Source organism: Hakea prostrata, chromosome 7 (genome assembly GCF_041222555.1).
Source record: "Hakea prostrata isolate BN-2017 chromosome 7, UWA_Hpros_2, whole genome shotgun sequence".
Lineage (NCBI taxonomy): Eukaryota > Viridiplantae > Streptophyta > Magnoliopsida > Proteales > Proteaceae > Hakea > Hakea prostrata.
In genome coordinates, this window is record NC_142606.1 from 55,569,047 (window position 1) to 55,585,810 (window position 16,764).

A 16,764-nucleotide genomic window follows, 5' to 3' on the forward strand; every position below is an offset into this window, starting at 1 on the left:
CTAGAAAACCTTAAAAGTATGGAAGTCTTCAAAGGATCATATCATTCAGGGTGCTGACAAACAAATAGCAACTGCAAATGATATTGACTTTAGAGTTTACTCAGTAATCAGTATATCTTCTTTTGGAAATAATAAACTATGAATGCAACGCCTAGATGCGCTCTCTTGAATCACGTCAAGTTATCAATGCACAGGATTTAAAATTACTCAATAATGATAATTCAAATAATCAATAAATACCAATATTTTCAATCCACTCATAGCACCAAGCATGAACAAGTAGGGTACTTCACTACAATTATACTTTTTAAAGTTCTCAATGAACTATTTCTAACTTCAGTCTTCTATGAACTAAAAGCTCATATAAAGCTTGTATAGGATACGCTTATTAGAAACTAATGATAAAGATCCGTTAGGTTTGACATACTTAGCCCATTTATACCCAAGGTTCGAGAACTCAATTTCAAGGCCAACTTAGTGGTAAAAACAAGTTGGACTAAACTCACTATTGTTAAAAGCAAAGCTGGATAAGGGTAGGAGCATAAAACTGTAGAAAAATTCCGAGATATACAAAGAACTCGCTGAGATTTGACTGAGATACCCAAAACATGAAGAGATATCGGATATACCGCCCAATATCCAAGATTTCAGTTAATTTGGAGTAATCCACAGTTTCGACCTCCATTTCGTCTCCATATCTCAAGAAACCAAGATATCAACAAGATCTCGGCAAAAAAATCCATGTTTATGCCAAATTCTGACACACACATCCTCCACCAGTCAAAAAAGGCAAAAAATCCAGAAGGATGTGGAAGCACATTCTTATTACAAACTACAATTGGGTTTGTTTTCCTATTTGGGATACCAGTTACGAGGATATGCCTTCCTCAAAGGACTCTCCATGCAGATGTGAATCAAAAGTTGCAGTAGTTTATTCATTAAATTGATCACGGAATTCAAGGGAAGATCTTTATTTTAGACTTAAGAATATGTCATTCAAATACAAATCAACAATAGTATTAGCAACTTACCCTAAGTGTTGAATCACTCATAAGGAGCTCTTCTGCCATAAGCTCAAACTCAGATGATGGATAGTGAACAAGTCCAAAGGTCAAAATTCCACCACACAACAAACTAAGTTGTCCTTGAACCTATATAATGCAAAAGAAAATGAAGAAAAAGGTTACAACCAAAATAGGAATTTTAGAAAATTATACAGAGTACCATTGACCAAACCAAGAAATATCTGCTGCAGAAACATCAATGAAAGAAGATACAATGAAAAGAGAGTATTCACATATGGGGAAGAAAGAGGTCCAAAAGAACAAAACAAATTGAAGCAATAATTACTTGTCATATTAAAGCGCCCAAAAAAAAAAAAAAAAGCAGCTCAAACTGAATCTTGTAACCAATAAAAACAGATTCACCCAAAAATAAGAATAAAAAACAACCCTCAAACAAGCAGGTATTTTTTAATTCTAAATTAGTTAATGCTGATTATAGCAACCTAACTATTATCAGGATGGCATGTATTGACAACATTTCACTGTTCAGCAGCAAAATTTGAATCGCGTTCATAATACTGAAATTTTGATGAAACTTCGCATCAACACTTGTCCAAGCTAAATAAAATAAATGAATGGTCTTCAATGTTTCAGTTTTTCAACTAAACGGAACTGAAACGGATTCAATGTTGGTGCCATTTCATCCTTCAGTCAATTAGAGGCATTCTGAGGAAGGTTGCATACTTCTGACCCTCCCAAGACCTGCTAAATGTAGGAGCCTAGTGCACTCAGAAGTCAAAACAACCTATTCTGAAGTCATTTCAGACTTTCAGTGGTACGTTTTGGTTTCAACCCTGCTGAAACCCCAACAAAAACTGAAACCTTGAACCTTATGGAACCACACACCAACACCAGAAGGTTTTTGTCGCCTTATGTCATCTGATAATGTAATCACCTTTTCACATCCAAGTCCAGTTAAAGCATGTTCAAAGTATTTGTTAAATTTAGATGGGGTTCAACCACTTTAAGAGCGGGTCCTCCACCATCAATCCTTGGTGGAAAACTAGTCCCTCACATGTTTAGTATTTGTTAAATTTAGATGGGATTCAACCACTTTAAGGGGGGGGCCTCCCCCATCAGTCCATGGTGGAAACCTAGTCCCTCACATGTTGATGCCTCACTCTCCAAAATATAATAATCTCAGTTTAAAGTGGCATCCCCTAAATGCATCCTCTTACTATTATTATTTTTTTTTTTTTTGGGGGGGGGGGGGTGGGTTAGGAGGGAACAAATAAGCAAAAACACTATCTTTACAAAGGTATAACTTGGTAATTACTTACTAGTAACCATCTCAGACCCTATGATCATGATGTCGGACAACTAGGTAGGACCAATTCAAACCAGCATTCGACGCCAATCCAAACCAGCCAACTAGCCAAAATAGAAGTTCCCCTTGTTCCACATATTGACAAGTCAGCCGGGAGGGCCACAATAAGAGAAAACATGAAGAAAGAAGGACAAAACACCGTTCATATGAACAGTGTCACAACCCTTTGCACATTAGCATGGCGTACTCCTCCTATTCGAACCAGAGTTGGAAACCAAACTTCTCCTCAGGAGGATAGATGGGGCGATTTAGGTGAGATCCAATGTAGATCCAACTTTCTATTCACTCGAGGGATCCAGGCGGTCTGGAGGGGACCAACCTTCAAGAAATAGTGAATGGTCTTATCAATACACAAATGTATAACTCCCCAGGAATTTCAATTGCGCTTATATTCATCACTGTAGGAATTGGGTGAAAGCTTTCCCCAGCCCCTTCTCACCAATGGACTCCTGACGTTTGGTATATTGGGAATGCTTCATAGAAGATTTGTGGGGCCCCCAAAATCAGATTTTATGAAAATTTAATTTTGGGAGCTTTAGGACCTTAGTTTAGTTTATGTTTTAGTTATTTATGCATGGGGCTGCAAAATAAAGCCTAGTAGTTTCTAATTTTAATTAGTTCCAATTTTCATAAGATTTTATATCATTAGCAACTAGGATATTAATTTCTATTTTTAATCTAGCAAGTTTCTATTTCTAATAAAGCTTTGGCCACGCTATAAATAGGCCCTCAAATTGCAACGAAAAAGAGAATTTTGGAGGGGGGGTGGGAAGATGAATTGAAGCTTCAGCAATGGGCGTTTGCAGCCCCCTCCCTCCCCCCCCCCCCTCTTCTCCTCTTTTCCATATTCCCCTTCTTCTAAGGTTGATTCTTCTTAGCTTTCTCCTTCTACGTATTTTCTTTAACCTTCTTTCTTCTCTATTCCATCCCCAGCCAACCCTGAGTAATTCTCTCTGTCTATTGGATTCTTCACTGTCAATCTTGCTCTCAATTTTTTTTGTTGCTAATTTCCTTGTTCTCATGATTTGTCTTCCCGACTAGTTTCACCTTCTTCTTCATCTTCTTCTGTCCTCTTATCTCAATTACCTTTAAATCTTGAGCAAATTGCATTACACCCCTAAGTTTGTAGACGACTATGATTACACCACCTTGAAAATATTCTCTATTACATTTACACCCCTTATGCTCCAAATTATAAATCAACCCCACTGCTACTGTCAGAATAATGGGGTTACATAATTTCTCGACATCTATTGAATTTCCTATATTCCACGAGTATATAAAAGCTTTGCTCCCCCCCCCCCAAACAAAAATTTTTTTTTTTGAATCATGAAATTAAGGAATTTGAACATGAAATTGTGTATCCTAGTTATTTTTAGCCCTTTATTATTTTTCCTCACTTGGGGGAACATATCTTTATATTATTACTTATATTCCCTAAAAGTTTTGCCCTATTCCAATAATTTTTCATCCTATATCTAAAGATATCCCACCATTCTAAATCTCTTCAAAACTAGCACCAATCATCCTTCATACTATTTTAGTCCAACTAATCCAACAAGGGAATTCAAACGCCACTAACCACACCCATCTTAATATCCCATAACAGTCTGGGACCTCCTCCGCACCCCTTCCCCCTTGGCCCCCATTGGTTCTGGTTCAAAGGTCATATCCCCCGCCATTCACTTACCCTTTGGAGAGCCCTCATTCTCGCCCTCCCCACCCAGGCCTTCCTCATTAGCCATCACATCCTTGCTAACCCAAATTGTACCCGTTGTTGGTGCGACCATGAAGACATTGAGCACCTCTTTTTCCTTTGCCCTTTCTCCAATTCCCTTTGGAGGAAAGCCCTTGCCTCAATTTCGCCCCATTCGCATCGCCCTTTGGATTTGCTAGGGATTGGTCTTGGATTTTGAGGAGTTTCTTAGGTTCTTCCATATGTGACCGGATCGGTAAGCTAGTCTTTAGTGCTTCTATTCATCACATTTGGTGGGAGTGCAACCTTAGAAGATTGACCTCCAAATCCCATTCAATTGACATGATTTGGAAAGCCATCTATTTTGATGTTTCTGCTAGAGTTTCTTCTATCCACCATCCCTCGGTGGATGACACCCCAAGGAACAGGCTCATTGTTGTATCCTGGGGTCTCACTTCCTCTTTCCAGCCTCCCCTATAGAGGCTTTGTGTTGTTCTTTCTTCACTAATTAAATTATTCATTCATCCAAAAAAAAAAAAAAGATACCCCCCCCCCCCAATAATATTTCATGACCACAAAAACTATTTGTTGGTCCCATATGAGTTGGTTCTCATAATGATTTTCAAAGAAGTGGCCCTCATTCAATAGGGCCTACATCATGGCCATACAGATGTAGATTGGTTTGGTCTGACTGCTGAAAGAGATAGGAGGTCAACTACTAGGTACTGCACTATCTGTAGATGGTAATCATGTCACTGTATCAGAAAGCAGACTACAATGGCAACGTTTAGTGATAAGGCTGATAAACGGTTATGGGCTTATCACTCATATTGCAACTGAGTGTATGTGGCTGAAATCACTTCTCATGTTCTTAGTTTCCCATATAGGTGAACCTATTAATATGTTTTATGACAATAAGGCCGCCATGCAGTAACCCTGTTTTTATGAGCAGGCAAAACACATTTATGTGGACTTTAGTTTCTATGAGATAAAATGATAAGAACAGATCTCAACTTCATTTGTCACTTCTATTAATCAGTAAATTTATTCCAGCTTTCCTTGATGGTTGTTTCAAGCCGGGCATGAGTGATGTATATGTGTCGGCTTGATGAGTAGAGTTATTTGTGTGTCCCTCAAAAGAAGAGGAGTGTTGTGTTTTATTATGCACCTATTATTAGGAGTATTTTGGAACTTTTTACGAAGAGAATAGCTGTTCCGCTGTTTTATACTGTAACTGGGAAGTTTGGTCTCTTTTACTTGTTTATTCACCTCATGTAATGATACAGTGGCTCCAGTAAGAAGAAATTCAACATTGACTGCTTGGCCATTGTTCTCCTTTTACCCTCCTTCATAATCCCTCCTTTATTCATCAATTAAATGCTGCATGATCTAGTACTTCTCCATCTCAAGAGAATAGAAAACGAAATTAGGACCCTGGGAGAATGAAATGTGGAGGGAAGAGAATGGGAATATCACTACCAACTGATGGTTGGTGGATTCTAAAAGGGGGGAGGCATGTGCGGAGAAGCATCAGTTATTTTGTATAAGGTCTGAGCAGCCTTTGGCTGAGGGCAGCAGAGTCACTGTAAGGGATGACTGGCACCATCAAAACCAGTGCTATCATTATTCGTGTTTGTTCTTTGTTATTTCAGTAATAGAATTTGTTAGTTTCTGTATTCGACTCGCAGGTTCCTAACAATTGGTACCGAGCGCATTCCGATCCGAGGGAGGAAAGATTGAAACTAGATTGTCCATATTTGTTGGCGAAGGTGATGCACAAGAATGGACTGCAGAGGTAATACGCTTCTGTTGGGCAACCAGATTGAATATGATTATCGATTGGGTGTGGCTCTCCAACATCTAGAGGGGTAAGGCATTGGAGTGGGTTTATTGAAGAAAATGGCTAGAATTCAATTGGAGATGTTTCAAAGAAGCCCTACAACTTGATTTTGACCAAGGAATGATGTCAAATTTCAGAGTTGAATTGGACGCCGCCAGATTGAAAGAAGGATGAGCTCCAAAAGTCAAACAGTCGAGATCGGAGGATTGATCGCACGGAAGAGGTTTCCAAAAATCATGCCTGCAATGCTGCAAAAGGGTATTCAAGCTTGGCTAGTGGCGAAGCATCGCCAGATCAGAAAGCAAGTCGAAGGGGAAAGCACTTCAGCTAAGCTTCAAATATTCAAAGAAAGAAACGGCTGGCGGATATAGAGGAGGGGGAGAAAATATTGAGAGAGGATATCTAAGAGTTTGGTGGTAAAGAGGGGCAGCAGGAACATATGAACACTTCTTTTACGAGTGTAAATGGTGGAAAGGATTTGGTAGGGAATGAAGAGGACAACATTAGAAGTGAAGAGAGGCAGAGGTGAAATCGAACTAGAGGGAAAAGCCATTGGGCGATTAGACCTCCGGCAAAACCACCATGGCAACAGGCAATGACAGAGCAAACCTGCAGCCGGTTACAACACCAAGAATGGGGGAGCCATTGGGCAACATGGGGGCAGTTAGGAGGTGAGTACCAGTTTAGTTATACCCAATCTTCATCCCCATCGTCAAAGGGGGAGTGCATAGCAGAACCAGCAGCTGAAAACAAGGAAGTGGTTAGGGTTTGCAGCCATGGGTGAGGATCAAGGGAGAAGAGAAGGAGAAGAAGTGGGTGGACCGTGAGATAGTTGGACCACTAGTCCAGACGAAACACTTGGGCCAAAATCTTTAAGAAAAAAGAAAAAAAAAAAAAAAAAAAAAAAGATAAGAATTGGGCCTCCGGAAGCCCAACTGAATCAACCTCCCACCAGCCCAATTTCTTGTCCATGGAAAGACCTTAGGCTAGGCCCAAACTAGAATGTGGGCTAAGAGATGCACAACCAGGGCAGCAAGCTGTAGGCCATTTATAAGGATTTTTGAGCAGGGTTATTTATGGAAACCCACTGTTCGTGCATTCCTTACCTCCATCTTCTCCACCAGATCTGTGCACCAAGGAGAACAACCGAAGCAAGCAGAAACAAGGAGCTTGAGGACCAGCGACATATCGCCATCAAGCCCTCAAAATCCGATGGCAGTGGTGGTAATCGTTCCACTTTCTTCTACCTTCAACCTCACACCAGCAGAGAAGCGACCTGCAGCAGCCGCGAAAGAAGGGGAAAATCTACCGTAAGAAGCCGGCGACCGGCACTATACCACCGAGTCTCCAAATTCCAGTGACGGAGGATGATGGCTTGTGCATACAAGTTTGTGATTGAGATTAGGAGATGTAAAACTTCTATTCGCAAACCAGGGAAACTAGGATATAGGATTGGCCTTGAGGCAATAGGATGTCAGGCACAAGATGAGATTCTATTTGTAGTTCACCTTTCCTCTCTCAATCGCGTTGTCTTAGAGGTCGCAAAAGCCAGGTACTGAAGTTGCAAACCCATACGCTTCTGGGATTGTCATTCTTTTACTTGAGTCAAATTGGCTTTACCTCATGGGAGAAGAGGTGGACCTTGCGCATGATTTCAAGTTGCCACTATCGCCAGCCAAGATGATCCATAGGAGAATGAACTTCACTGTTGGTGATTGGGGTGCCCAGCTTTCACTCATAGAATCAGCCAATGAAGTTTTAGCATCTGTGGTCAAGTTTGGGGTTAGGGGGCGAGGAAGGAGATCTAGTGTCCCTATGTCCAACACCTCAAACAAAGAGTCACTTCAAGGCTATGACAAGGGTCTTCACACTGTGGGTGAAGAGACAGATGGCAAGTTTTGAAGCAGGGTTGTTCTTGAAGACTCTGAACTGACATGGTTATGTGGCAAACACGTGAAGGCAAAGCTTCTGGTTCTCCTTCACCTTGAGAACAAGGTGAATTTTAAGGGGGGTGGGTACGTTAGGACTCCGGGAGAATGCCATGTGGAGGGGAGAGAATGGGAACATCACTACTAACTGCAGGTTGGTGGATACTGAAAGGGCGAAGGCATGTGAGGAGAGGCATCGATTATTTTGTGTAAGGTCTGGGCAGCCTTTGGCTGAGGGAAGCAGAGTTGCTGTAGGAGGTGACTGACTGATTGGCACCACCAAAATCAGGGTATCATTATTCGTGTTTGTTCTTTGTTTCAGTAATAGAATCTTGTTAATTTCTATATTCGATTCAGAGTTCCTAACACAACAAAAAGATTTTGTCCTGCAAAAAAGTGAATTGCAGCCAAGAAAGAGAATAAAGAACAAGCAATTCCAAAGCATAAAAGAGTCAGATCTCTAAATTCACCTGAACACGACTCCAGAGCAAAGGAACAGCAGCCTTTGCATGATTTCGAACAAACACATTTGTCCACAGTGGCTGATTTGGAAACTCTAAAAGAAGTGTATCAGTATCAGTTGACCTATTGTGATTACTGACAATGAGGCTTCGGGGAATGGAATCATAAATAGTCCCCGCCGCACCAGAGTTCTGTGGACAGCCAAAACTTCTTCCTCCTGCAAATAAAATATCAGAACTCCAAATCAAATTCAACTTAGTCAAATTGGAGGCGTAGAAGCCAGGGAATAAGAGGCTACTTTAAGCCTTCCAGATCAAGCAACAAATATAAAAGAGCTATCAAACCTCACAGCCAACTAGAAAGTCACTATAACAAATATTAACAATTAAATAAGGAAAGTAAGGAAAATTAGACCCAAAAATAAAGAAAACATGGGAAAAATCAGCACCCAGCAGGATATTTTAATGTGAGATCTAGAATATCTTTTTAGAAGTACAACGAAGACCCATCCAACTAGCACTCAATCAAGCGGTCACAAATGACTTTGGCCACCAGCCAATAGGCCAACAACCACTTTGCAGTTGTCCTAACCAAAGCCTGTAATATTGCATACTCAATATTAGAAAATCACTAAGGATGACAATAACCATGGGATCCTGTTAGTCAGAGAGAAACTCCAAGTTCCTTCTGATAAGCATAGCGTTTTGCAATTCCAGGATTCTCTAGCTAGATCGAAGAATGGGTTTAATAGGTCTTTAGGTTCTTGGATGGACAATAAGGATGGTAGTGCACATGGTTTCAAAATTCGGATTTTAGTCTCATTCCAGCCTTGACCAAATCTGAAATTTCACCAAAACATGCATTTTGCTTTAGCCAGTTAGTTTCAATGTTCAGAACAGCAATATTGAGTAATGATACTTCATAGAAACCATATTCTAGTCCATCTCAACATATGTAAACCGACACAGCACAAATAGTAGCACAAATTTGTGGTTTGAATTCACACCCTTTGTAGTATCAATGAACCCTGTTGCACACTTGTCATATTTAGCATTCTGCAAATTGTTTTGGCACGAGAAAGAAATGGCAGGTAAAACATGGAAATTGTGCACCATGAATGAAGAAACATATATTGACTAGTTTGAGCACCATGAACGAAGAAACATATACTGACCAATGGGCGTGTCCAAATGACAACTCTGTAAGCATATTTAGATCTTGACACTTTCTTTTAATTCACTTTGTCTTACTGCTAGGCATAAAGCTTACTACAATGTATAAAACGATTTTCAAAAATAATTGAATGTGACGCATCAGCATTTCATTTCTATGCATATTCTGAAATACAAGTGCAATGAAAACTGCTGTTGGGAAAAAAATTATATCTTAGGAAAGGGATAAAAAAGTAAGGTTACAAACTATTTGACACCTTCCAGGCTGTTGATAAGAAAGTCTCTTGATCAATTATGAAACAGTACAGAGTACATATAACCATGGCGCAAATTTCAGTCCAAACCTAAGTTTCGACCCAGGCAAAAACTGAGATCTCCAGGTTTTGACCGAAATTTTGGTCAAAACCTGGCATATTTTTTGAAATTCGGACCCCAGGTTCCGAGCCATATATGACTTTCATTTCATCTGATTTCTTGCCTCCTACCTATTGAAAGCATAATAAACACAATGGAACTAGTATTTTTCCCAAAAAAAACCATTAAAAGTTTATCATTCAAGTATACTCACAAAAGACTAGTCTGACAAGTTCAAACTGTATTGCATACAAACATAGAATTATCAACATACATGAATTGTTTGATAGAATGGTTACATATACAAGTAGTCAACAAAATACAATGACCAACTAGATCAAGGGATGGTGTCTCACATATATTAATTTGAAGCCCATATATCATGTATAAATATGTATTTTTTTTCAAAATACATAATTTAAAAAAAAAATTTAATCAGAAAATAAAAAACAAGTAGCAGATAAAATAAAATAAAAATAAGTTTAACAATGCACAATCATAGATCATAGTCCTAAACTAAACATATATTAATTTCAAGGTAATACAAGATCATTTAAGGCATGAACAAAACAAAAAATAAAAAAGGGGGAGTTTGGAATTGTTGGGTATGGCTTGTGCTTCAAATTTTATTGCCACCTGAGTTTCTTTTGTAGTTGTTGTGGCTTAAGAGGTATTTGGAGGCAAAAGCAGAGAAAAAGAGGTGTTTGAAGGCAAAGGAGTTGTGAAAATTAGGTGAAAATGGGATAGAAATCTAACAAAAACCAAGGAAAAACAAGCTGGAGTGTTGAAACTTGCAAAAAAATTTGGATGATACCTGCGAAATCCACGAAATTTCGGTCAAAGGTTGTGATTTAGACAAATCTTGAAGGTTTCATTTCGATTTCCGAAAATGCAATGATTTCGGTCAAAATTTCGACCGTTTCAATCAAAATTTATTCCATGCATATAATATAGACTCGTATAAACCAGTCCAAAGATCAAATACACACACACACATGCTACATGCAGCAACCGATGTCTTGGAGATGACACTGAAACCCTCCGCAGCATAATCTAGCCATGTGCAGAGGTGAGGTGTCAAAAATAAGGCGAAAAGCGGGTTTCCCTTACTCCCTCAAAGAAAAGGGGAAATACGTAAGATGCTCAAACTAGGTAAAAAATTTGACCAGGCACATTTCAAATAAGGCATCTAATGTACCTTGTTGTTCAACCATATCACCAAAATGATAAGATATAGGTTGAAATATTGTAGAAACACCGAAACATTGACTGAGACAAATGTGGATTCTCTATTTCATTAGCATTTCAACTCAACTACATCGAAGAGATCTGTCCGAGTTTTGAACCCTCTTACTATCACAGGGTTGTCCCCAACAAAAGCTACCCGGTATGGAATTTATTGCTTCATCGTTTGGGGTTTGATGGAATGGAAGGAACTGGAGGATCTCAAGGGACAAAGCTAGAAGTACAGAATGAAACTGTGGTTGCACTTGGATGGCTAGTTAGTTGTTGGTAAGTTTCATTTAAGTGAACTAGTGGAAGAAGAAGAAAAGAAACCTTTGTTGAAAGAGTGTTAACTGTTAAGACCTCAAGGGATTAACCATAACGTCAATGGGTGTCATTGGTGGACCCAACATGGTTCCACTTGAGATTTTCAGCAATAATAGCATGTGACCAAGTTCCCTGAAGAGCTAGTTGATTTGATTCAAAGGGATAAGGCAGCACATGTTTATTACAAATTGTACTTGGGCTCAATTTCCTATTTGGGACATTGGTTAGGAGGCACTGCAATCCTTGTGTGGATTCTCCTAACCCCTCTTCTAAAGGGCTTTAGGAGGATGCCTTCTTTGTATTGGTTTTCTCTTTTAATATAAACCTTCTCACATACCGACTTCTTTTAAGCTAGGCTACGATCGTATCCAATTCTAGGGGCGATGTAAGACCAATTGACCCAAGTTATGCCTTTGACCTAGGAGCTTCGGTTTGAACATGTTGTTCTCTTGAAAGCTTATTAAGCTAAGTCTTTACCTTTTCTTTTCTCAATAGGAGGCGTAGTGCCGTTGGACCTGCCTTTTATGCAGCAGTAGTTTCAGTTGAACTGGACATTGCTCCTGCTATTGATAGGCTTACAAAACTAAGAATTCAAGGAAGTGAATTGGAGGGATCCTGCTACTTACGAGGGTTGATGTGGGAAGAGGGGGCGACTGTAGTTTATCGGCAAGAGGCCCTTATTAGAGAGTCCGGTTCCGATCTTTTATCCTTCAAGATAGTGAACTTTCGTCCTTTAGAAGTAGTACGTTTAATCATAGAGAACAACAGAGTATATATATATATATATATAGTAGTAGTAGTACAGTCTTTTTCAAAACCTTGTCTCACCATTCTGAGATAGGCATTCCATGACCGAGTTCTTTGGCACCTCTCATCTCTTATATGTAGGGACTTACTCTTACTTGCTGCCCTTTAGAAGAGTCTAGAGAGGCTTTTACCCAACCGTTAACAATCATAACCACTTCATCACAGTCTGGTGATAAGACTCTTTAACTCTACTCATGGATCATACTCATATTATGATCATATGACAAGTGTGAGATTCAATGACTTTTTCACGGAATTGTGAACATATCATATAACCTTAATACTTTCTGGGATTATATTATCATTTGTTTTCACAAAGAACATCACCTCCTCATGAAGCTTTGTAGGCATCACCGACATTTTCACGGGCCATGCTTCAGAGTGGCTTATTTCTAAGTTATTCATCAAGGATTATTTTATATACTGGCCGTCACCAACAGCAGAGACACGTCTGTAGGCATGCTTTATGGTTATCCAGTTCGAAAGAAAGAAGAAAAGATAATAAATAATAAATTCATATCTGATATCTTACTTCAGGCCCATTCCTAAAATCTTAAATAAAAAGACTTACCGAAGAGGATGAGTCTTTTTCTTATCTTGAGTTCATGCACTTATCGACTGTAGGCATGCACTTCTTATCTTATATCTTCTTGCATGTCTATCTGGGTTGAGGAAAGGCTTCTTTCTTTTGGATCTTCCCATATGCCATTCCTTTTTTGGTATCCAAAAGAAAGAAGCCTTTCCTCAACCCAGATAGAAGAAGTGCATGAACTCAAGATAAGAAGAAGACTCTCGTCCTCTTCGATAAGTCTTTTTATTTAAGGTTTTAGGGATGGGCCTGAAGTAAGATATCAGATATGAATTTATTATTTATTATCTTTTCTTCTTTCTTTCAAACTAGATAATCATAAAGCATGCCTACAGTCGTGCCTCTGCTATTGGTGACGGCCAGTATATAAAATAATCCTTGATGAGTAACTTAGAAATAAGCCACTCTGAAACATGGCCCCTGAAAAAGTCGATGATGCCTACAAAGCTTCATGAGGAGGTGATGTTCTTTGTGAAAACAAATGATAATATAATCCCATAAAGTATTAAGGTTATATGATATGTTCACGATTCCGTGAAAAAGTCGTTGAATCTCACACTGTCAGATGATCATAATATGAGTATGATGCATGAGTAGAGTTAAAGAGTCCTATCTTTTTCTTTTTTCTTTTTTTTCAAGTAGTAGTCCAGTCTTTTTCAAAACCTTGTCTCACCATTCTGAGATAGGCATTCCATGACATATATATGTGAATGTATATGTGTATGTGTATGTATATGTGTATGTGTATGTGTGTGTGTATGTGTGTATGTATGTGTGTGTATATGTGCATGTATGTGTGTGTGTATATGTGCATATGTTGCATATGTGTATATGTGCATATGTTGCATATGTGTATATGTGTATATCTGCATGTGTTATGTGTTTATGTGTATATGTGCATATGTGTATATGTGTATATGTGTATTTGTATATGTGTATATGTGTATATGTGTGAATGTGTATGTGTATATGTATGTTTATATGTGTATGTGTGTATATATATGTGTGTGTGTGTGTGTGTGTGCGCGTGCGTGCGTGTGTGTGTGTATATGTGTAAGTGAATATTTGTATATATGTATATGTAGCATGTGACTAAAGGAAGAACTTGGGAGCACACTCATTTCAGATAAACCTCAGTGTTAATAACTATGACCATGGTTAGAAATTTCAAGAAATCTCACCATTTCAAGAATCTCAACCCCATCGACACGAGAGTGGGTAACAAAAAAATACCAAATTTCGACCAAAATTTCAAGATATCTTCAAATTGCAGCCCTTTATGACATCCTGGAAATTCAAGGGACTTAAGCGTAAAAAAGAAAGACAAGAAACAGAATCAGATCTCATCAAAATCTTGACCTAGATTTCGACAGAAACCTCAATTTGTCTCTGGCTTTGACAGGAAACCCCCAAGTATAGTTTCTTGACCATTTTGAGTAAATTATACCTCAAATCAAGGGAAGAACTCAACAAGAAAACCGACATACTCATGATAGCAATGAAGCTCCCAACGCTAGGACTGTATTCAATCTGAGGTAACCTGTTTTTCCCTAAACTATCACTTTACAAAATATATGTTCAAAAGTTGTTCAATAATGTGATACATTTAACACACTGGACAATCTACAAACTCATGGTGTCAAAAAAAATTTGCACAATATGTATCATTTTTTTATGTTTTTTAGTCTATATTCTAGAGGGATTTATTTGGTTTTCTATCTCCTACAAATCAAAGTTGTCCTGTAACTCTTATTTTTGAACAGTGTGCACATGAGTTGTATATGAAATTTGACTACTAATGGCATATAAGCAAATATTTTAGCTAGATGTTAATACATATTTCAATGCAGGTTAAATGTTTTACTTTATTATCAATAGAAATTGCTTATCATTCATGTCAATTTACATTTATATTTCAAGCATGTTGAAAATACATTCAGTTCCGACCGCATATAAAGCATGAGTGTGAATCCAACAGACCTCGTGGGTTGTTTTCTGATGAACCTAACCATGGATATGCGTTTTACAGGGCTGGGAAGTAGGCTGTCCAAGAAGGACCAGACCCAAGAAATGCATAAAACTCACCAAAACATGCACTAAACCTGGCAGATTTTGTACCAATTACCAATTTTCCACTAGATTTGACCAGAATTTGGTATTTTGATAGTCTCAATCCCACTGAGATACCAACAGAAACGAGATTTAAATCTATGATCATGGTCACTATATTTATTAGAACAGATGCATACATGCATTACTTTTGTAAAGTTATCCCTTGCATACGTAAATACTACATGAGAATTGAGCTTATATTTCTATCGCAAATTGTAATTGAAAAAGATCAGGAATTTACTAAACCATGACTGCTCTCTCCAATGTATTGCATAAGATCACTACTGAAATAATATCCAATAGAGTGCAACATGTCATTGGTACTTTGGTTGGTAATAACCGGTCAGCTTTCACCAAGGAAAGATCTAGCTGATAACATTCTAGTGTGCCATGATTTGGGAAGAGGGATAACCCAACAAAAAACTTTCCCTACAGCAATTCTAAAGGTGGAATAACACGAGGCCTATGATACTCTTGGTAGGAAGTTCTTATTTAAAGCTATGGAGCATATGGGCTTTCTAAAAAAGACACATGGGGTGGATTAGAGCCTGTATTGGTATTCCTATATTCTCTATTATCACAATTGGGAGTCTACCAGGATTTTTTCCAAGTAACAATGGAATTAGACAAGGAGATCCTCTCTCACCCTATTTGTTTACTTAAGCAATGGAAGCACTCCCTGGGCTGATGAGAAGATTAGAGGTTGATGGGCAAATCAACCTACTGCCCTTATGCAAGGCCATTCACCTCATTTTCACATAATGAACTATTGATCTTTGTGAAGGCATCCAGAGAACCTATTAGTTCTAGCTTGAAGGCTTTATTGGACCTCGTGACCTACTCTAGGTTACACCTCGATGAAGCTAAGCTTCTATTAATTTAGATGGCCTTAGTAGAGACCAAAACTTCTGGATTTGACAGGATTTACCGACACCAAGTTGCCTATACAGTATCTTGGTGTTCCTTCAATTTCACAAAAATTATCCTTGGTAGACTGCAATTCTATTCTTGATTGGGTAAGAAAGAAGCTAGAAGGTTGGAAGGCAAGATTGCTTTTTTATGCAAGGATACTCTAATTTCTCTGTCCAATGCTTTAAGGAAGTTAATTTACCGGTTCAGTTTATTTTCTCTCCCAGGTAACCTTATTGCTAAGCTGGATCCCATGTTTTCGATTTCCCAGTCAGGTCCCTCATTGGAAAGAAAACTCCATTTACATATCCTGTGTTTTAATTTGTAAGCCCAAAGAAGAGGGTGGACTTTGTCTAAAGAGGGTCAAAGACATTCATGTATCTAGCATTATGAAGCAAATCTGGTAAGTAACTTCAAAGAATGGTCTTTGGGTCAAATGGGAGCAGTCTCCATAAGGACAATCAAGACACCATAAAATTGCTCTTTCGTCAAGCGGAACTGCGAAAGATTTTGGGAATACAAGGATAAAGTGGAGCTCAACATATCATCAGTAATGGGTTGTATATCATCAGTAGTGGTACAATATGGGATCTAATTAAGAGGTGTGCGGACAAAAAAAGATATAAGATCAGATATTCAAGATTAAGGAGGAGAGAAAATTAGTTAACATATATATTATGACTCCAAAACTAGAAGCTGCTAGGAGGAAGCTGGCTGGATTAAATATTTTGCACTGTGAAGCAAAGATATGATCACCTGGGTAAGAAATTTTACTGGAGTTTCAAGTTTCAAATCAGCTTGGGTTATCATTACACAGAAAGGAGACAACTTTGACTAGTGCACGTCTCTTTGGCATGCAAGAAACATTCAAAGGCACAATTTTTTACACCTAGATGTGTTTGATGAATGCTCTTCCTAACAAAGATAACCTCATCAAAAGAAAGTTAGGTAGA

At 38.5% G+C, this 16,764-nt stretch overlaps 1 protein-coding gene across 1 annotated transcript in view; it reads right to left on the minus strand.

Annotated features, from left to right (window-relative positions):
• The window catches only part of LOC149011423 (uncharacterized), a 79,390-nt gene that overhangs the window by 40,083 nt on the left and 22,543 nt on the right, over window positions 1-16,764 (minus strand). The window contains exons 3-4 of the mRNA XM_089163241.1: window positions 8,326-8,534; window positions 1,032-1,151 (exon numbers count right to left, since the gene is read on the minus strand). Of these exons, the coding sequence (XP_089019367.1) occupies window positions 1,032-1,151; window positions 8,326-8,534 (329 nt within the window). The remainder of the gene's footprint in view (window positions 1-1,031; window positions 1,152-8,325; window positions 8,535-16,764) is intronic.